This window comes from Oncorhynchus tshawytscha, unplaced genomic scaffold (genome assembly GCF_018296145.1).
Source record: "Oncorhynchus tshawytscha isolate Ot180627B unplaced genomic scaffold, Otsh_v2.0 Un_contig_4324_pilon_pilon, whole genome shotgun sequence".
Classification (NCBI taxonomy): domain Eukaryota; kingdom Metazoa; phylum Chordata; class Actinopteri; order Salmoniformes; family Salmonidae; genus Oncorhynchus; species Oncorhynchus tshawytscha.
In genome coordinates this window covers 6,563-29,012 of record NW_024609799.1, presented here as the reverse complement: position 1 = coordinate 29,012, position 22,450 = coordinate 6,563, and the positions used below count along the sequence as shown (strand labels likewise).

Genomic DNA, 22,450 nt, shown 5'->3' with positions numbered 1-22,450 from the left:
GAAGGAATGAGAGTTACACAGAGGCCTGTACTCTGGAGCGGGATCGATTTGGAGGTGGAGGGTCCATCATGGTCTGGGGCGGTGTGTCACAGCATCATCGAACTGAGCTTGTTGTCATTGCAGGCAATCTCAACGCTGTGCATGATAGGGAAGACATCCTCCTCCCTCATGTGGTACCCTTCCTGCAGGCTCATCCTGACATGACCCTCCAGCATGACAATGCCACCAGCCATACTGCTCGTTCTGTGCGTGATTTCCTGAAAGACAGGAATGTCAGTGGCCAGCGAAGAGCCAATCCCATTGAGTACGTCTGGGACCTGTTGGATCGGAGGGTGAGGGCTAGGACCATTCCCCCCAGAAATGTCCGGGAACTTGCAGGTGCCTTGGTGGAAGAGTGGGGTAACATCTCACAGCAAGAACCGGAAACTCTGGCGCAGCCCATGAGGAGGAGATGCACTGCAGTATTTAATGCAGCTGGTGGCCACACCAGATACTGACTGTTACTTTTGATTTTGACCCCTCCTTTGTTCAGGGACACATTATTCAATTTCTGTTAGTCACATGTCTGTGGAACTTGTTCAGTTTATGTCTCAGTTGTTGAACCTTATGTTCAAACAAATATTTACACATGTTTAGTTTGCTGAAAATAAACGCAGTTGACAGAGAGGACGTTTCTTTTTTTGCTGCGTTTACAATGTCTTCATAGAACTAGAATGTACTCATAGAACTAGAATGTACTCATAGAACTAGAACGTACTCATAGAACTAGAACGTACTCATAGAACTAGAACGTACTCAGAGAACTAGAATGTACTCATAGAACTAGAACGTACTCATAGAACTAGAACGTACTCATAGAACTAGAACGTACTCATAGAACTAGAACGTACTCATAGAACTAGAATGTACTCAGAGAAATAGAATGTACTCAGAGAAATAGAATGTACTCATAGACCTCAAATGTACTCATAGAACTAAAATGTACTCAGATAATGCAAGTCTTCATATAACTAGAATGTACTCATAGAACTAGAATGTCCTCGTGGAATGTGAATGTCTTAATACAATTACAATGTCTTAATAGAACTAAAATGCCCTCCTAGAATTAGAAAATAAACGCAGTTGACAGTGAGAGGACGTTTCTTTTTTTGTTGCTGAGTTTAATATGGTGTATATCCAAATATACCATATTATAATCTGACACATGCACTGAAATATGTGGCGTAATGTAACTACATTGACTCAAAACAGACACTATTTGTAGGCTTTTCCTACAGCACGCCATTTGATTGACATCTTATAGTAGGTAGATCATTTGACGTGATGACGAGTAGAACTCTCACCTTCCACCACACCACTGATGAACCTGCGGGTCTTCCCTGTCGCCTTGGAAGCGCTCGGCTTCGGCATGGTTTTCTCCAAGTTCTAGGTAGTTTCAATTTGTGTACCTGTCCCGGAGATGATTTGATCTGGCGTTAGATTAAGTCTTTAGTAGCACATCGAGCTATAGGTAAAGTTACTCAATGACAATCGATCACTCAAAATGGCCTAGCTGTGTTTTTGTCAACCACGTAGCTCTGCATGGGATTTTATTAGAATGATAGTTGAGTTCCTTATTGCTCCCTAGTGCGCAGACTCAGTAGTTCGCCAAATAAAGCGATACAAGTTGTATTACACAATTATACAGTATAATGCCATTCATAGGAAGAATCATAATTAAAAGTGAAGAAAATATTGTTTTAGTTAACCATGCGCGTGTACCGTCGTGGATCGACGTAAAGCTACTGGTTGGTGCGTGCTTAAAAAGACAGTGTACAATTTCCTTTAAGGGTCCGCTCTCCATCTTATCAACGTGTCAAATAAAAAAAACTGGCATTAGTTCACAAGTCTACTTTAACTTCATTCATCTTCATCTTAAACTAGTCTTGCTTGTGATTACCCTGTACCATCCTCTTCAAAGTCAATGTAGTTTTGGAAATGTATAGTGTCGCAGGTTAATTATTTTCTACATTGTGAGCTTCAAAGCCAAAAGGTTGGCTGTTTACTAAGCAACTCATTTCCACTTTAAGAAGACTGACAGTGTAGAGTTTGAGATATTCCTTCATCTGTCAGTCCATGGATCCATCCAGTCGGGGCAATGGGATGGACACTAGTTCAGGATGACACAATAATAGTCTTTATTCATTCATAAAGAACATGTTCATAATTGGGAATAAAATGACTTTAAGGGAATCTCAACTTTTTAAACATTGTAACAGACAAGAGTAAAGCAAAGCTTGCAAGTGCAATATTAGTGCAAACAAAGATATTTAAAAAGAGCTTTCTTAAAAAATAATAATACAAAAAAAACAACTTTACAATATTCTAATCATTTTCCTATGATTCTTTTTCCTTAAAAATCTTTTTACTGCATCAACAAAGTTGTGCTTTCACAGTAAATAAAATTAGTTGATAACAGTGAACCAATACAAGTTAAAACAAAATTTCTACAATGTTAAAGTATGTGCATGTGTATAGCTCTGAGGTAAGTCTTGCTAACTTGTTGGCTCAGTCCCAAATAACACCCCGTTCCCTTCTATAGAGGGCACTGCTTTGGGACCAGAACCCTAAGGTTAGTACCCTCTATAGGGAATAGGGTGACATTTGGGACCTTCATTCCGTTCTTGGCTCCCTCTCTTCCTCCAGGACTCTGCTACCGCTTCAAGCCTTTCTGTGCCTGCTTCAATAGAGTGTCAAAGTCCAACTCCTCCTCCTCACTTTTCACTGGAGTGGGTTCCTCCTCTTCCCGATTAGAATCTGGTGAAACAAACCAGTTCAGTTACCAATATGCTATGATTTCAACCTGTTTACCCTGCAATTACATCTGCGACCCTGGGCATGTGACTTAGTAAACTCGTCATCTATTTCCCAAAAGGGGAAAGCCTCCGTTCGAGAGGCCGATACACATTCTTAATAAACATAGGGCGCCATTGTGTGGCAGGTAGCCTAGTGGTTAAGAACATAGGGCGCCATTGTGTGGCAGGTAGCCTAGTGGTTAGGAACGTTGGGCCAGTAACCGAAAGGTTGCTGGATCAAATCCCCGAGCTGACAAGGTCAAATCTGTTGTTCTGCCACTGAGCAAGGCAGTTAACCCACTGTTCTCCAGGCGCCCGAATACGTGGATGTCGATTAAGGCCCCCGTACCTCTCTGATTCAGAGGGGTTGGGTTAAAGGTGGAAGACATTTCAGTTGAACAACTGAGTAGGTATCTCCCTTTCCCATTTGGGACCACCCTTAAAGGTTCTCACCTAGGTCGGCGTACGTAGACTTGCAGAACTGACGCCTGCCCCCGAAGCAGAGGTCAAAGGGAGCTCGTCAGGTCTCCTCAGCTTGTAACCGTTCTCGATGGCTGCGAACGCATCTTTCATGTTGTAGAACGTCACAAAGCCGTAGTGGTCGCTATGGAAACAGAACACAGGTTAAGAAATGGTTATTTCCTAACCACCTGATATGGACAAAGGTAAGCTAGTAAGTTACCTGATGAAATAAGTCTTCAATAAATAAAATGAAGTATGATTATATCTAAGGGGGCCGAGAAAGAGAGAGGTGAGGGGGACAGAGAGAAAGAGAGAGGTGAGGGACAGAGAGAAAGAGAGAGGTGAGGGGGACAGAGAGGGAGACAGAGAGAAAGAGAGGTGAGGGGGACAGAGAGAAAGAGAGAGAGAAAGAGGTGAGGGGGACAGAGAGAAAGAGAGAGGTGAGGGGGGGGACAGAGAGAAAGAGAGAGGTGAGGGGGACAGAGAGAAAGAGAGGTGAGGGGGACAGAGAGGAGACAGAGAGAAAGAGAGAGGTGAGGGGGAAAGAGAGGGAGACAGAGAGAAAGAGAGAGGGGAGGGGGACAGAGAGGGAGAGGAGGGAGACAGAGAGAAAGAGAGGTGAGGGGGACAGAGAGAAAGAGAGAGGTGAGGGGGACAGACAGAGAGGAGGGAGAGGAGGGGGACAGAGGGGGAGAGGTGAGGGGGACAGAGGGGGAAAGAGGACAGAGAAAGTCTAGAGGAAAAAAAGAGTTTAAAGACACTGATGCTAACAATTTTTGCCCATCTCTTTTGATGCAGAGAGAGAGACTCACCCCCTGTCTCTAAAGTGCAGGGTGCATTCCTCCACCTCTCCAAACAGAGAGAAGCGTTCTCTCAGCTCCGCGTGCATCATGGTCCTCTGGATGCGGCCCACGTACACCACCCTGCGCTCGTCCTGGCCACACAAAACAACGCACCAAGGGGTGTCACTATCACAAGTCCTACAGATTTATACAAATGATCTTCTCAAAATCCGATTTTAAACCCAAACATTAAAGCTGAGTTCTGCGAAAGGGGAAACGCTGTCATAGGCCCTCACCTCACAGGTCTCTCCCAGGAGCATCTGTTATGGTTTTAGAGGAGGAGATGAGCCTCCAGCAATGTCATTGAAATACATTATAGCACATGCTGTTTTATCACACATACAATGATGTCGGGGAATAAAAGTGCTTGTTGTTTGAAACATCTTTGTTATTGTAATATCTCAAACGGACGTGGCAGTTTCACCGCAACTCATCCAACGTTAACCCTGACCACACTGCTAACCTTATTCCTGACCTAAATCCAAGACCAAAAAGCTCATTTTGGTTTCCATAAATGTTTATGATATAGCCAATCTTTAATTTGGCCATCTGGTGGGAACCGAAGAGGACAGTTGGTGGCAATTTGGTCTCCAAATCAAATCAGGAAGTAATGTCACATTTACATTTAACATCTTAAAAAGTATAAAAAATATATTTCTAAAATGTTAACAGCAAAAACACAAGGTGTACCACGGTTTGTAATGTACTACACAGTACTCACTATGGCTTTTAGTTTTTGATTCCTCATATCTTGTTGTCTCTTTCGTTTCCTGGAGTCCCTGATGTTGTTGGAGCTGAAGGTTGGGGCAGGGGAGAGGAGGCAGCAAGGTGAGATGGACTACAGAAGACCAGTGTGGCTATAGTTTAATCAGAGTCTAATACAATCATTCAGAACTCCTTTAATAATACACAACCCTAGAAACATTTACAAAATACTTTAAAATGTATAAATGCCATCACTGACCTGTAGCAGTCCCTCCACCTCTGGGCCCTGCTGTAGGCCAGTGTGGTGGGGGATCTGGACCGACATCTGGAACCAGACTGAGTCCAGGACTTTGATGTGGACTGAGAGCGGTTCCAGGACTGTGGGTAGGGGAGCCGGTACCGGCAGGGAACCGGGGAACGGGAGACGGAGCTGGAGCAAGAGGACGAGGAGCTGCTTTCAGAACGCCTGGGACAGAACCTGGTGGGGGAGGAGGGAGAGGGATGGGGAGGAGGGAGAGGGATGGGGAGAAGGGAGAGGGATGGGGAGGAGGGAGAGGGATGGGGAGGAGGGGAGAGGGATGGGGAGGAGGGAGAGGGATGGGGAGGAGGGAGAGGGAGGAGGGGATGGGGAGGAGGGAGAGGGATGGGGAGGAGGGAGAGGGAGGAGAGGGATGGGGAGGAGGGAGAGGGATGGGGAGGAGGGAGAGGGATGGGGAGGAGGGAGAGGGATGGGGAGGAGGGAGAGGGAGAGGGATGGGGAGGAGAGTATGGGGAGGAGGGAGAGGGATGGGGAGGAGGGAGAGGGATAGGGAGGAGGGAGAGGGATGGGGAGGAGGGGAGAGGGATGGGGAGGAGGGAGAGGGATGGGGAGGAGGGAGAGGGATGGGGAGGAGGGGAGAGGGAGGAGAGGGATGGGGAGGAGGGAGGGGATGGGGAGGAGGGAGAGGGATGGGGAGGAGGGAGAGGGATGGGGAGGAGGGAGAGGGATGGGGAGGGATGGGGAGGAGGGAGAGGGATGGGGAGGGATGGGGAGGAGGGAGAGGGAGGAGAGGGGATGGGGAGGAGGGAGAGGGATGGGGAGGAGGGAGAGGGATGGGGAGGAGGGAGAGGGAGGAGAGGGATGGGGAGGAGGGAGAGGGAGGAGAGGGATGGGGAGGAGGGAGGGGAGGAGAGGGATGGGGAGGAGGGAGAGGGATGGGGAGGAGGGAGAGGGAGGAGAGGGATGGGGAGGAGGGAGAGGGATGGGGAGGGAGGGATGGGGAGGGGGAGAGGGATGGGGAGGGAGGGAGAGGGAGGGATGGGGAGGAGGGAGAGGGAGGGATGGGGAGGAGGGAGAGGGAGGAGAGGGATGGGGAGGAGGGAGAGGGATGGGGAGGAGGGAGAGGGATGGGGAGGAGAGGGGGAGGAGGGAGAGGGATGGGGAGGAGGGAGAGGGAGGAGGGAGAGGGATAGGGAGGAGGGAGAGGGATGGGGAGGAGGGGAGAGGGATGGGGAGGAGGGAGAGGGATGGGGAGGAGGGAGAGGGATGGGGAGGAGGGAGAGGGAGGAGAGGGATGGGGAGGAGGGAGAGGGATGGGGAGGAGGGAGAGGGATGGGGAGGAGGGAGAGGGATGGGGAGGAGGGAGAGGGATGGGGAGGGATGGGGAGGAGGGAGGGGAGGGAGGGAGAGGGATGGGGAGGGATGGGGAGGAGGGAGAGGGATGGGGAGGGATGGGGAGGAGGGAGAGGGAGGAGAGGGATGGGGAGGAGGGAGAGGGATGGGGAGGGATGGGGAGGAGGGAGAGGGAGGAGAGGGATGGGGAGGAGGGAGAGGGAGGAGAGGGATGGGGAGGAGGGAGAGGGAGGAGAGGGATGGGGAGGAGGGAGAGGGAGGAGAGGGATGGGGAGGAGGGAGAGGGATGGGGAGGAGGGAGAGGGAGGAGAGGGATGGGGAGGAGGGAGAGGGATGGGGAGGAGGGAGAGGGAGGGATGGGGAGGAGGGAGAGGGAGGAGAGGGATGGGGAGGAGGGAGAGGGAGGAGAGGGATGGGGAGGAGGGAGAGGGAGGAGAGGGATGGGGAGGAGGGAGAGGGAGGAGAGGGATGGGGAGGAGGGAGAGGGAGGAGAGGGATGGGGAGGAGGGAGAGGGAGGAGAGGGATGGGGAGGAGGGAGGGATGGGGAGGAGGGAGAGGGAGGAGAGGGATGGGGAGGAGGGAGAGGGAGGAGGGGATGGGGAGGAGGGAGAGGGATGGGGAGGGATGGGGAGGAGGGAGAGGGAGGAGGGGATGGGGAGGAGGGAGAGGGAGGGAGGGATGGGGAGGAGGGAGAGGGAGGAGGGATGGGGAGGAGGGAGAGGGATGGGGAGAGGAGGAGAGGGATGGGGAGGAGGGAGAGGGATGGGGAGGAGGGAGAGGGAGGGATGGGGAGGAGGGAGAGGGAGGAGAGGGATGGGGAGGAGGGAGAGGGAGGAGAGGGATGGGGAGGAGGGAGAGGGAGGAGAGGGATGGGGAGGAGGGAGAGGGAGGAGAGGGATGGGGAGGAGGGAGAGGGAGGAGAGGGATGGGGAGGAGGGAGAGGGAGGAGAGGGATGGGGAGGAGGGAGAAGGGATGGGGAGGAGGGAGAGGGAGGAGAGGGATGGGGAGGAGGGAGAGGGAGGGAGGGATGGGGAGGAGGGAGAGGGAGGAGGGGATGGGGAGGAGGGAAAGGGATGGGGAGGGGGAGAGGGAGGAGAGGGAGAGAGGGATGGGGGAGGGAGGGGAGGAGAGGATGGGGAGGAGGGAGAGGGATGGGGAGGAGGGAGAAGGATGGGGAGGAGGGAGAGGGATGGGGAGGAGGGAGAGGGATGGGGAGGAGGGAGAGGGAGGTGGGAGAAGGATGGGGAGGAGGGAGAGGGATGCGGAGGAGGGAGAGGGATGGGGAGGAGGGAGAGGGATGGGGAGGGAGGGAGAGGGAGGTGGGAGAAGGATGGGGAGGAGGGAGAGGAGGAGGGAGGAGGGAGAGGGAGGAGGGAGAAGGATGGGGAGGAGGGAGAAGGATGGGGAGGAGGGAGAAGGATGGGGAGGAGGGAGAGGGATGGGGAGGAGGGAGAGGGATGGGGAGGAGGGAGAGGGAGGTGGGAGAAGGATGGGGAGGAAGGAGGTAGAGAGGTTGGAAAAAGAGGAAGGAGGACGTGGGTTAAAGCAAGAAAATACATTTTGGGGTGGTAAAAAGTTGAGTGTAAACTTAATGACTAAAACAGATGTAAAGTATGTAGAAGATATAGTGGAGCCATTAATCTTGAAGATCATCTTTTAGAACTAACAATCACCAAAATAAAAAGTACACAGTCAGGGAGAAGTTCAAAACCTCTCATGTCATTGATTGGTGGCTCATAACGTGTATTTATACTATGGCGAAATGTGTAAAACTGCTAAAAAATTATCTTTAAAAACTGATATTTTTTTCTGTCAGCCTCATGGCAAAACGTGTAGAATTGGAAGAAATTAGATTTAAAACAAAAAAAGTACCTTACCATTGGCCACACCCACAAACATGGCCACACCCACTAACATGGCCCCCCTCCTCTCTCCCCAACTTTAATTCAAGAGCAATAACAGTCACCACAAAGAATTTGAACCTACCTCTTTCGGGGTGGAGAGCGAGACCTGGATCGAGAGGAGGAGGACGAGGATGAGGAAGATGACGATGAAGAACGGGACCTAGAGCTAGAGTCCGAGCATGAAGACCTTGTCCGATAGCGCCGGGACGACCTACCTCTGGCAGGGGGACTGGGTGAAGGAGGGGAGGGGATGCAGGGGCTGGTTCTCTCTTCCTGTGTCTCCCCTGTAGTAATGGCATCCGTCCTAGAGGGGGAGCTCTCTGTAGATGGCGGAGCAGAGTCTGAGGGAAGTTGTGTCTCTGGAACAGTCCTGGAGTCCACTGGCTGCTGCTGGCGCAAATATTTCCCAGAGTTCTGTGTGCCGGGCACAGAGGAGGGGTTGGGAATTGGTTGGTGGTCGGGGAGTATGGTTTGTCTTTTGCTGCATAACATAGTAGTATTACTCCCTGGTTGATCCTGAGATAGACAGTAGTCGTGGTCCGAGGAGACAGATACTGGTTTCTGGAACTCAGGGGGGGTGACAGGGGGCTTTGGGGGGAGGGGGTGGGCCTTTTTGGGTGGTAGAGGACGGGGGTCGATGATTTGGATGGCCTTGTGAGGGAGAGGTTTGGGGGTCGCCGGTTGCTTCCTCTGAGGTGTGACAGGGGTAAGTGGTTTCCAGCACGGCTGTGCAGGGACCTGTTCCTGAGTGCTGAGAACATTCTGGGTGCTGAGAGGTTCCTGAGTATCGCAACGTTCCAGAGTTCTGAGGGGTTCCGGAGTTCTGAGGGGTTCCGGAGTTCTGAGGGGTCCCGGAGTTCTGAGGGGCTCCGGAGTTCTGAGGGGCTCCGGAGTTCTGAGGGGCTCCGGAGTTCTGAGGGGTCCCGGAGTTCTGAGGGGCTCCGGCGTTCTGAGGGGTCCCGGAGTTCTGAGGGGTCCCGGCGTTCTGAGGGGTCCCGGCGTTCTGAGGGGTCCCAGAGTTCTGAGGGGCTCCGGCGTTCTGAGGGGTCCCGGCGTTCTGAGGGGTCCCGGAGTTCTGAGGGGTTTGAGTGTGTTGACAAGTTCTGGAAAGCCAGTGGGTGCTGGAAGACAGAGTTTATCTTGGGTGCTGAGGAGATAGGCACCCAGCAGTGTCAGCATCCCTGGAAAGAAAGCAACAAACCAGATGATGAACTGAAGTTCTGTTCTAAAGCATGAGAATAACCACAGCAAAGTCCTCTGAGCAACTGTGCGGACTAAACTTGAAATTAAGTAGAAGAACAGTTTCATTCCAAATGGCGCCCTATTCCCTTTATAGTGCACTACTTTTGACCAGTGCCCATATATGGTCTGGTCAAAAGTAGTGCACTAAAGAGGTAATAGGGTGCAAGTCTCCAGGCTGAGTCCTTCCTTTAACTCACCTTCAGTGTTGTTGCTCGGCTCTTCATCTCTAACAGGGCTCCTATCTGGACTGCCTTCAGGTTCACTCTCAGTCTCCTCTTTGACTGTGGGAAGAGACACAGACATGGGGGAGGCAAGATCAGGGTTCAATCTTAGAGTAGAAGTGCTGATTTAGGATCTGTTGTGCCTTTTTCCATCACCATGTTCAAGATTTTTTACATTTCACCTTTATTTAACCAGGTAAGTTTGTTGAGAACAAGTTCTCATTTACAACTGCGACCTTGCCAAGATAAAGTAAATCAGTGCGACAGAAACAACACAGAGTTACACATGGAATAAACAAACATACAGTCAACACAATAGATTAAAAATAAAGTCTATATACAGTGTGTGCAAATGGCATGAGGTGGTAAGGCAATAAATATGCCATAGTAGAAAAGTAATTACAATTTATCAGATTAACACTGGAGTGATAGATGAGTAGATGATGATGTAAGTAGTGATACTGGTGTGCAAAAGAGCAGCAAAGTAAATAAAAACAATATGGGGACGAGGTAGGTAGATTGGATGGGCTATTTACAGATGGACTATGTGACTGTAAGATGACAAGGACAGGGGTAGCTGGGATGTATGCATCAACCAAATCAATACATCTTAATGCAAATCCCAGAATGGATGGGACGTAGTATAGCTGGAAGAAGAAAGCCCACTGATCCCTCACTCACCTTGTGTTTCCTCAAACCGCTCCAGAAGGCTGGTCAGATCTGTGGCTTGGATTCCTGCAACGCGACCAAGAGAAATCAGTTTCTGAATGCAGGGACAGTAGCAGTTCATCGAGGAGAACTTTCTGCTGGTCTGGTGTTCTAAGCTGCTTCCTCCAGAACACCACAGCAGCATGGGTTCCAGTCTAGAACCCTGCTATTTCAGCAGCATGGGTTCCAGTCTAGAACCCTGCTATTTCAGCAGCATGGGTTCCAGTCTAGAACCCTGCTATTTCAGCAGCATGGGTTCCAGTCCAGACCCCTGCTATTTCAGCAGCATGGGTTCCAGTCCAGACCCCTGCTATTTCAGCAGCATGGGTTCCAGTCCAGACCCCTGCTATTTCAGCAGCATGGGTTCCAGTCCAGACCCCTGCTATTTCAGCAGCATGGGTTCCAGTCCAGAACCCTGCTATTTCAGCAGCATGGGTTCCAGTCCAGAACCCTGCTATTTCAGCAGCATGGGTTCCAGTCCAGACCCCTGCTATTTCAGCAGCATGGGTTCCAGTCTAGACCCCTGCTATTTCAGCAGCATGGGTTCCAGTCTAGAACCCCCTGCTATTTCAGCAGCATGGGTTCCAGTCCAGACCCCTGCTAGCAGCATGGGTTCCAGTCCAGACCCCTGCTATTTCAGCAGCATGGGTTCCAGTCCAGACCCCTGCTATTTCAGCAGCCCAGTCCAGACCCCTGCTATTTCAGCAGCATGGGTTCCAGTCCAGACCCCTGCTATTTCAGCAGCATGGGTTCCAGTCCAGACCCCTGCTATTTCAGCAGCATGGGTTCCAGTCCAGACCCCTGCTATTTCAGCAGCATGGGTTCCAGTCCAGACCCCTGCTATTTCAGCAGCATGGGTTCCAGTCCAGACCCCTGCTATTTCAGCAGCATGGGTTCCAGTCCAGACCCCTGCTATTTCAGCAGCATGGGTTCCAGTCCAGAACCCTGCTATTTCAGCAACTCTTTCCTCTCCATCTTTCCTATCGGAAAAATATGAGTGGGACTGCCCCACCCCTTACAAAATGTATACAAGATAAACACTTTCTGAAAAGCAGTCGTCAATTTTTTTAAATTTGAACTTGCAACCTTTCGGTTACTAGTCCAACACTAACCACTAGGCCTCATCAAATATATGTTTAAAGCTTTGACTCCTTCAGCTGAACATGGAGAGAACAATCTCTTTCTGAATGGGTCTTAGAAAGAATTTGACACAGGATATCAAAGTAATCACAAATTATACATTTTTGTTAATTTCACACCAGCTCTAACTAAATCACAAATCATCTACTTTTAGCTCAAGCTTAATTAGCTTTATCTGAAGAAATATATACTCAGGGTGTAGTTTCCCCTAGGTACAGATCTAGGATCAGAGTCGACTCCCCCAAACCTAACCTTAACCTGTAGTAAGTAAAATACTAAACTGACCCAAAATCAGTCAACTTCAGCCTACAACAAAATATATTGTTTATATGTGTGTTATGGCTCATCTGGCTTACCTGTGCCGCAGGTGGGGGTCTGTATGCAGGTGTTACTCTCTGGAGAGGTGGACAGTCGGACATGGGGGAGGTTACCAAGGGCTACCCGCTTTGCCCTCTCCATCTCTGGGTAAGGAGCAACAGCATGGGTGGGTGGATGGACTGAGGGGCTGGACGATGGACTTGCCATTACTGGTGCACTTGGGGAAAACTTGGATCCTTCTGGTACGGTCTCGATTCCTTTCCTTGGGCTGAGAGAGCGAGGCTGATCCCCTTGTTTCGTGGTCTCTGCAGTGTTTTGGGTGTGAAGTAATTTCCGCGATGGTTGTTTGGTGGAGAACCTCCGCTGGATCTCAAGGAGGAGACTGGTGCTCTTCAGGCTTGGATCCCGGTTGCAGAACACCATTTTGGGCTTGGGAACCGGAGACTCCTGGGTGGTGGAAAGAGGTAGAGATAGTTCCTGCTCCTGCTTCTCCTGGTTGGTCCCACGGCTCCTATCAAATTCAGCCAAAGATGGACGGGTTCCTGGTAGTGGGACCAGGACAGGGTTTGGGGGGTCACTACTGACCGCAACAGCACTCTTTTCTGGGCTAGTCCTGTTCTGGCCCAGACCCGCCACTGAGTTGGAGTTCAGGTTGTGACTTGGTAAGGGACTAGCAGGAGAGCTGGTCTCAGTCCAAATAGGCTTTAATACACCAACATAATTAGCAGATTTAGCTTCCTTTGAGTTGTGTTTGGGCTTTAAAGCTGAGCTGGTAGGAGGAGTCTTAGTCCCACTTCTTACAGGCTTTGATCCATTGATGCCAATACCTTTACCAGGTTTATTGGGACAAGCAGGAGAGACAATCTTCGTCCTAGTCTTAGATATAGGCTTGAATCCACTGACATCACCCCCTGTTTTACTTCCTATGTAATGATGTGTAGGATGTGTGGTCGTTGGTCCCCACATGTTATATTTAGGTCCTTGTAAATAGGGTATAGGAGGCAACTCCTTGGGGGTTTCAGGTAGAGAGGGCCATTTGGTGGTGTAATTCTCAGGTTTCCCCACCAGGGGTAGTCTTTGCTGGCGCAGCAGGCGGTACTGCTGGAGACTGAGGGCCGGTCTGGGCTTGGACTCGCCTCGCTGTGGTGGAGGCTCCGACGACGACTTCTCTCCGGTCCTTTCAGGCAAGTCAGTTACAACCTGATGCTGGTTGTCCTTTGAAGACGCTGCTGAAGACTCCGGAGAGGTTGTTGTGAGGGAAATGGTTGTTGTTTTGGTGTTGAAGTCAAAAACGGGGATTTGGCTGGTGAGCTCGCTCAAGTCCGGGAGCACGTTTAAGTCAGGTTCGTCTGCTGCCGGTAGCTCGTAGGATGTCACCAGGACAGGTCCGAAGCTCACTCTTTTTTGTTCTTGGTCTTCTGGCCTTCTTTGGGCCCATCCCACTTCACAAGTAGACTTTTTAGTTGCTTCACTTCTTCACCTTTACTTCCCTGTTCTCCATCCCCCTCTTTCTCATCCTTCATCCCTCCTACCGAGGGACACTCGTCATCTGATCCGTCCACATCAATTTCCTCGTCGCTCTCTTCCGAACCAGGCTTCGTATATCTCCACACCTCGCCCTCCAGGGGTACACTCTGGTCCGCGCTCCGTTCCCCCAGGGATGTGCCGACCCAGTCCTTCCCCTCCTCATCCAGGCACACCCTCAGGCAGTAGGGGTGCATGAGTTTCACCAGGTCCACCAGGGACACTGTAGAGGAGTAGCCATGGTCCTTCTCTACAGAGTTCAGCGCTCTCACTTCTGATCGGTCGAGGGAGAGTTCTCCCGAGTCCTGATTGGTCAGATTGAAGCCCTGAGGCGGGCTGTGAATGTGGACCTTGCCGCCCTCCTCCTCCTCCTCCTCCTCTCCATCGCTCCTCTGTGTGGATGTGGAAGAGCCCTGGGCTCTGGGAGTTAGCCTAGTCCTCCAGGGTCTGTCTGGAATGACCGTCTCAACCTGGAAGGAAGAACGACGTCAAGACTGTTACTCCAGCTATGCTCATAATCTCGCTCGCTATTGCTCCATTTTTAATAAAGATACCATTCTCTATATTATTTTTCATGACAAACTCAATCTCATAGTGTAGTACACTAATATTTTTTGTATATCATTTCCAAACTATGACACAACCCAATCCCATACAAATGTATGTCAAATTCATTATGATAGGCATTTTATTTAGTACATTAAAACTAATGTAAATCTTTGACCGTTTTTCTTATTTGTATTACTCCAAGTTACTCCAGTGCAGGGCTCGTCCTACGGTCCTCATAACCTCCAGAGGAATACTTATCTCGCACAGAAATAGATACACAATTCTACAATGGGGTTGACAGATGTTTCTATTCATAACTCGCTTTGTTTGCAGAGGAAAAGTACATGTTGACTGTTCCAGCATCTTCAAAGTGCGCCTAGACAGAAATAGTTTTTTTTTTTTAAAACGTGACTGCCAATGGTCCCTTTAAGGTGAGCGGTAGCACAGCTCGCCTCGGACTGCCACGCAGATGAAATATCATCCCGCGCAGAGAAGCACGAGATTGAATTTCGACTTTCTAGAGTTTACCCCATTAGTTAACACTATCAACGTTTCCCTCTACTGTGGGAATTGGGATCGAATCAACGCAATGTTAGTCACCTTCAATGCAACATACAGAAACAAAAGGAACTACGCAGGACTTAGTATGCAAAACTAACTGTGCAAGAAGAGATGTTGTTGTAGGCAGAACGCATCGGAGTAGGATTCTATTGCATTGACATGCACCCTTACACAGAACAGTACACCATAACCAATCAGAGCCGCAGTAGGCCTATATGAAAATAGCCATTGCCATATATGGGTCATATATGGCCACTGGACAGCATGCGCTTGTTTTGAGATCAAAACGAGAGCTGCATGTAGCCACTTGTGCACATTTGTTCATATCCTTTGCTAGTTAGTGAGTTATTAGCCCAGTTATAGATCATTTGTAGTTAACAATGGGGGCAGTGGTTGCTTCCTACAAGAGCACAAAACGTTTGTATTTCTAAACATCTTTGAAAAGCCAGTCAAGTAAAGAGCATTTGCTAGTCTTAAAGGGGCAGCAGTGTTGTATTTTGAGATGGCCTTGAATAAACTAAGTATCCAATAGGCAGAGGGAAGCATAATGTCTTGATTCTCTGTAATAACGGTATAGGAATAATTATGCATTTTATTTTGTATAGTGGTTTCTTGCATCAAACAACATTTTTCAGTCACCTCCTTATATGACGAACAAGTGGATAAACAGGTTCATGTCAACAAGCCCTACATGTTTCTCTCTCCAAAAGTCTCATGGAATGTAGGCCTATATTGAACACCACACATTGGCTGCTACTGTAGGCTGAATGATTGAACAGCTATTTCCATGTTAAAATGTTATGGGAGGCATTTGTCTCCCTTGTTTTTAAATGGTAGGCTACTCTGGTAGGCCTACATGATGATCAAATAGCCACAGTAGTCTACTAACTAACTTAAAGCTGGTACAGCCTCAGTGGTCACAATAAACGCGCGTCGGAAGTTGCACAGAATGTTCCAGTTTGCGGTCAGCAGACCTGAAATTTGCTCGGTGACGGAAGCGAAGCGCCACAGCTAAATGACTGTTCTGCAACAGAAACAGTTTACTCCAAACTGAAAAACATTTTGGGATCAAATCGAGTTTCTATTGGACAAATTCAAGTAGGACCCTCCCCATTTCATTAGGTTTGCTTCTTAAACAGTAAACGGTTTCTGTTGCAATGCGTAATAAATACACCCCAGGATAGTTACACATAGGGTTGGAGTGAAAACCTACAGGAGGGTGTCTCTCCAGGAACAGGGTTGGAGTGAAAACCTACAGGAGGGTGTCTCTCCAGGAACAGGGTTGGAGTGAAAACCTACAGGAGGGTGTCTCTCCAGGAACAGGGTTGGAGTGAAAACCTACAGGAGGGTGTCTCTCCAGGAACAGGGTTGGAGTGAAAACCTACAGGAGGGTGTCTCTCCAGGAACAGGGTTGGAGTGAAAACCTACAGGAGGGTGTCTCTCCAGGAACAGGGTTGGAGAGCACTCTTCTAGTGGTTCTTTTATCATTGAAATTACCTCTGTAAACCTAGATTAAAGGGTGGGATTACCAGTAGTAGTACGGCTAATCTTAATCTGACACACACACTTCCATAAAACAGAAAGGGATGAGGTTTCTACCTTTCCAACAGAGGAAGAGGGCGAGGAAGATGAAGAGGGGGTCTTTATGGAACGAAAGAGTGCTTCTTTATCAGGTGGAGACCGTGTTAAACTCAGCAGTCGCCTCAACTGGAGAAACACACCAAACAGGAGAAATACAGTAATTACAAAACAACAATCACATTGTTCTCCCACAGACACACCCTTTTCAGCATGACTTACAGATAAAACCAAAATAGAAGCGGTACCCCTGATTCTCATCAAACCAAGAACACCTGGGACTGTTTTCACACTTCTCATAAAACAGAAAGGGATGAGGTTTCTACCCCTTTCTCAAAACAAGAACACCTGGGACTGTTTTCACAGATGAAGAGGGGGTCTCTCAGAAAGTACCTTTCTCATCAAACCAAGAACACCTGGGACTGTTTTCACACAGCCTCAGAGCAGGACCGCTGGTTACCAAGAACACCTGGGACTGTTTTCACACAGTGTCTCAGAGCAGGACCGCTGGTTACAGAACACCTGGGACTTACAGATAAAACCAAAAGCAGGACTGCTGGTTACCAAGAACACCTGGGACTGTTTTCTCATCAGAACCTGGTTAAAGAACACCTGGGACTGTTTTCACACAGTGTCTCAGAGCAGGACCCTGGTTACAAACAAGAACACCTGGGACTGTTTTCACACAGTGTCTCAGAGCAGGACCCTGATTCTCACAAACAAGAACACCTGGGACTGTTTTCTCAGAGCAGGACACCAAGAACACCTGGGACTGTTTTCACACAGCGTCAGAGCAGGACACACAGCGTCTCAGAGCAGGACTGCTGGTTACCAAGAACACCTGAGGGGACCGCTGGTTACTGGGACTTTTCACACAGCCTCTCAGAGAAGGACCGCTGGTTACCAGAACACCTGGGACTGTTTTCACACAGTGTCTCAGAGCAGGACCGCTGGTTACCAAGAACACCTGGGACTGTTTTCACACAGCGTCTCAGAGCAGGACCGCTGGTTACCAAGAACACCTGGGACTGTTTTCACACAGCCCTCCAAGAACACCTGAGTTTCAGGACAGGACCGCTGGTTACCAAGAACACCTGGGACTGTTTTCACACAGAGCAGGACTCCAAGAACACCTGGGACTGTTTTCACACAGTGGAGAAGGACCGCTGGTTACCAAGAACACCTGGGACTGTTTTCACACAGCCTCTCAGAGCAGGACCGCTGGTTACCAAGAACACCTGGGACTGTTTTCACACAGCCTCTCAGAGCAGGACTGCTGGTTACCAAGAACACCTGGGACTGTTTTCACACAGGGAGCAGGACCGCTGGTTACCAAGAACACCTGGGACTGTTTTCACACAACCTCTCAGAGAAGGACCGCTGGTTACCAAGAACACCTGGGACTGTTTTCACACAGCCTCTCAGAGCAGGACCGCTGGTTACCAAGAACACCTGGGACTGTTTTCACACAGCCTCTCAGAGCAGGACTGCTGGTTACCAAGAACACCTGGGACTGTTTTCACACAACCTCTCAGAGAAGGACCGCTGGTTACCAAGAACACCTGGGACTGTATTCACACAGCGTCTCAGAGCAGGACTGCTGGTTACCAAGAACACCTGGGACTGTTTTCACACAGCGTCTCAGAGCAGGACCGCTGGTTACCAAGAACACCTGGGACTGTTTTCACACAGCGTCTCAGAGCAGGACTGCTGGTTACCAAGAACACCTGGGACTGTTTTCACACAGTGTCTCAGAGCAGGACCGCTGGTTACCAAGAACACCTGGGACTGTTTTCACACAGTGTCTCAGAGCAGGACCGCTGGTTACCAAGAACACCTGGGACTGTATTCACACAGCGTCTCAGAGCAGGACCGCTGGTTACCAAGAACACCTGGGACTGTATTCACACAGCGTCTCAGAGCAGGACTGCTGGTTACCAAGAACACCTGGGACTGTTTTCACACAGTGTCTCAGAGCAGGACCGCTGGTTACCAAGAACACCTGGGACTGTTTTCACACAGTGTCTCAGAGCAGGACCGCTGGTTACCAAGAACACCTGGGACTGTATTCACACAGCGTCTCAGAGCAGGACTGCTGGTTACCAAGAACACCTGGGACTGTATTCACACAGCGTCTCAGAGCAGGACTGCTGGTTACCAAGAACACCTGGGACTGTTTTCACACAGTGTCTCAGAGCAGGACCGCTGGTTACTCTTAATTCTCAATTAATTCTGAATCACACACACAGACCCACACTTGGTTTTTACCCACCGGGGAGTTGTCCCGTAGCCTCTGGTCAGAGAAGAGCCCAGTGTCAGGCAGGGTGTCAAAGGGAGACAGGGTCTCATCGTCAACACTGTCCAGGATCTCCGTTAGAGCTGTCAACAACGTGGACTCACTCTCCTCATCCAGTCTGCTCCTAGTCTAAAAAAACAAACGAAATAAATTGAATTAATTAAAAATAGTACAAATGGCATCTCTCATTTCTGTGACGGGAAACAATAGTTGCAGAGGAACAGGCAGAGTGTTTCTAACTGGACAGGAAGGAACAGGCAGAGTGTTTCTAACTGGACAGGAAGGAACAGGCAGAGTGTTTCTAATTGGACAGGAAGGAACAGGCAGTGTTTCTAATTGGACAGGAAGGAACAGGCAGAGTGTTTCTAATTGGACAGGAAGGAACAGGCAGAGTGTTTCTAATTGGACAGGAAGGAACAGGCAGAGTGTTTCTAATTGGACAGGAAGGAACAGGCAGAGTGTTTCTAATTGGACAGGAAGGAACAGGCAGAGTGTTTCTAATTGGACAGGAAGGAACAGGCAGAGTGTTTCTAATTGGACAGGAAGGAACAGGCAGAGTGTTTCTAATTGGACAAGTTCATGTAAACCAGGAGTTTTTCTGCACACGACTCCAAATTGACACTAGAAAATGCAGGGGACCCACTTGGCAACATGATATTCCCTAGTTAACGCTGTGTGTCGATATTTACTCCACTTTAGGCCCCGCAGGCTGTCCCAACCCATAATAATGACATGAAAGGGCATTCTAATAGTGTAAAAGGCCCTTAGTCGACACTAAAAGGTTGTACTCTATGCCCATTTCAAGATTTTAAAAAATCTTAATTTGTATGATAAGATCACAAATTTTCTCAGGGGACCCCAGATTGGGTCCCGACCTGAAGTTTGGGAACCACTGATGTAGAACCTGTCTCGGTCGGGAACAGGGTCTACATCAGGGGCGTATTCATTACAGAAACCATTTAAGACCCAAACTGTAGCAAACAACAAAATTTGAGTTTCTATTGGACAAATTCAGGAAGTTCCCTCCCTGTTTCATTTGCCTTCCTTTAAGAAACGTTTTACAACAGAATCAGCATAATGAATACGCCCCAGTATATCTGAATGTTTGGCCAACATTGTGTCCTGATGCTGACCTCTGCAGCTACGGCGGAGTCTTCAAACATAGCCAGGATGGAAGGGTCCAGGCAGGAGTGAGTGTCCATTTCCAGATCACTGACTTCCCCTTTACCCAGGACAGCCTGTAACAAGCAACAAGATCAGAAAGGGAGAACAAGTTTAATCACGAGTCAGGCAAAAAGGCTGCCCAATTATTGGAAAAAGATCTGATTGGTCAAAAGAGCAAAGCAAAAATGTCTGAATTGGGCCTCCTGTGTAAACGCAGCCTACAGAAACAGTTGCTCGATCATAAGTCTTTTTGTGTTTCCCCGCATCCCATTGGAGGAGAGGGTCCAAAGTCCCTCCCTTCTGACGTTCTTCTTTAATGTATTTACAGAAAGTGGCAAAGAGGAAGGACGGGGGGGAATAAGGAAAGATTGAGAAAGTTAACACATTTCTCCTAAAAGACACTTGAGGAACATAACTCAAAGGGCAGTCTGAATACAATAAAACAAGCCGCTAGTCAATAGTGTTTGTTGAGGCTGCGTTTGTATGCTTCCTTCTTCCCATCAGAATGAGTGTGTGTGCATGCCATGTTTTCAGACTGTTGAAGAGCAGAGCCCTGACGCGGGGGCGGAGGAGGGAAATGTTCAGACAGTCATTCCCACACTTCAGTTTGATTTATCCAACGAGGTGGAAAAACACAAAGTGTCTCGCATCATAAGGCCATGCGTTGTCTTGTCATAGAAAGTGACAGTTAGCACACTAGTCTGCACTCTCACTCCTTGACAACAACAGGCCCCTCCCTGGGTGTGGTGGTGGTTGTTGCTGCTGCGACACTGTCTGTCTATAATATGATTATGGGCCAACGTCCCAAAAGACACCCTATTCCCAAATGCAGTGCACTACTTATGACCAGGGCTTATAGATCCAAATGGAGCTTTCTTGAGAAACGTGATAGTCACAAGCTGAATCCCATATGGCATCCTATTACATATGAAGTGTAGTGTACTACTTTTGACCAAGGCCCATAGGTCTCTGGTGAAAAGTAGTGCACTATAGGGAGTAGGGTGCCATTTGGGAGAGTTCCCAGTCAGTGTTCTCTTCTCAGCGTCACCCAACCAATACCTGTGTGGGAGATGAGAGCAGACAGTGAACAGTAACAATGGGAGCATTGTAAAATGTGCAGAAAGGGGAAAACAGAAAAGCGTGGCTTAACGTTATTTGTTATTATTATTGAGCCCATTCCAAATGGCACCCTATTCCTTATATAGTACACTACTTTGGACCAGAACCCATAGGGCCTCTATGTACTAATCCCTCATTACCTCTCAGGAAACAGCATCTATTTTAATTGAATTGGTAGTACAGTGATAGTACAGCAATGATAGTACAGTAGTACAAAGAGGTGGACAGCGTTGAAATAATAGGCCATTGTTGGCTACTAGGTGCCTGACACTCCTATTAACGTCAATGTTAGGCCTATACAATCACACTAGCTACAACGCTGTTTATCATTCATGTTTGCCACAAGAGTAAAGCGGCTATAGTTAGTTCAACAAAACAAGACCCTGGGTGTGAGACCAGTGTTGACAGGTGTGAATGATATATGGAGGATGTTTACTGAAATGGGTGGTACGCAAAGGCAATCGAAATGCAATGATATAAAAACAATGAGTAAAAAATACGGGTGCATTTTAGCGGAATTGGATGTACTTTTGTATGAGCCCATGGTTGACATAGGTAGCATGCCAACACTTGGACCGTACCCGTTCCAACATTACAAAAGTAATGTGTCCCTGTCTGCTATGTATGGGACAGTGAGTGTGTTCCAGTACTTTACTAAATATCCATATCGGCAGCCACGTGAATGCAGAATATTCGAAAGAATAAACTCAACAATTTAATCTTATCATTTGCTTTTTGTTGACGCCAACCGACAATTCATTGTTGCCAGCTTCCGGATACCCAACACGACCAGTCTTTAGAAGGTGTGCGAGTCCAGCAACTATGAACGTTAGCAGCAGACAGAGCATCGCTTTTTCCGAAGAGAGAAGAAACTTTGCTGACTCCCTATTGAATTATAGCACATTCAACTTACTGTCACGGCAACTTAGACAGGTATTACTTTGCAGAAAGCCAATAAAATGATTTTATGCCGAACTAAATCGTGAAATAAGGGAGACAACATAGTTATGTGTCACCAGCAGTTATCTTCCCATGCCGCCATGCGATTCGCAGCTAATGTTAGCTACTACTAGCCGTTCACATCCACGTGTAGGCACCGCGTGCTGGTTTGCCATTTTTCGTGTATGAAAAAGGCCAAAGACAAGTGGTACAAGTAATTTTTATTTGGCCACATGTATGCAGAAAAATTATGTATCAAAGCCGTACCTCATTGAATGTGTTTGCGGTCAGAAATTCCGTATTGCCGGTGATTATAAGCTCATCTTTTCCACGCCACTGCGCCGCCATTTTAAGGATCCTCACATGGCTTCGTTCAGCTATAGCTAGGAGCGTTGCCATTGGTCAGCGCACAGACACGTGGTCGCCAGCACACTGAGGTTGCCGGTAAACGCAGATCTGGGATCAATGTATCTTGCTCAAATCATAACCAAGTACTGTTTTGCAAGTAACAACAAAACTGACCGGAAATCAGATCGTCATCCGATTCACTTTGGTCTCTGCAGAAAGCCCCAAATTAAATATCTTTGATATGTCAAATGCTATTGCTGTCATGCACCTGCACAGTAGTTACTTAATCATGTCAAAGTCAACGCATGTCATATTGCCCGAAACGAAGAACGGATTTTATACCTGTCAAATAATTGTTTTCTAGTTTTATGCCCAACCCAAC

The 22,450-nt window shown here is 48.7% G+C and overlaps 2 protein-coding genes across 2 annotated transcripts in view; both read right to left on the bottom strand.

Moving 5' to 3' along the window:
• The window catches only part of ogal (O-GlcNAcase like), a 47,328-nt gene extending 45,327 nt beyond the window's left edge, over nt 1-2,001 (bottom strand). The window contains exon 1 of the mRNA XM_042318274.1: nt 1,344-2,001. Coding sequence (XP_042174208.1) covers nt 1,344-1,410 — 67 coding nt within the window. The 5' untranslated portion in view covers nt 1,411-2,001. The remainder of the gene's footprint in view (nt 1-1,343) is intronic.
• Nucleotides 2,002-2,153: 152 nt separating this feature from the next.
• si:dkey-93h22.8 (uncharacterized protein LOC449943 homolog) lies at nt 2,154-22,150 on the bottom strand. The gene is given in 15 exon segments (XM_024378639.2): nt 2,154-2,796; nt 3,288-3,350; nt 3,353-3,438; nt 4,109-4,230; nt 4,860-4,932; nt 5,103-5,321; nt 8,444-9,542; nt 9,801-9,884; nt 10,506-10,559; nt 12,029-13,415; nt 13,418-13,984; nt 16,224-16,331; nt 18,475-18,627; nt 19,632-19,736; nt 21,988-22,150. Coding segments are annotated over 15 exon segments (4,305 nt in total). The 5' UTR covers nt 22,069-22,150; the 3' UTR covers nt 2,154-2,692.
• Nucleotides 22,151-22,450: the final 300 nt, after the last annotated feature.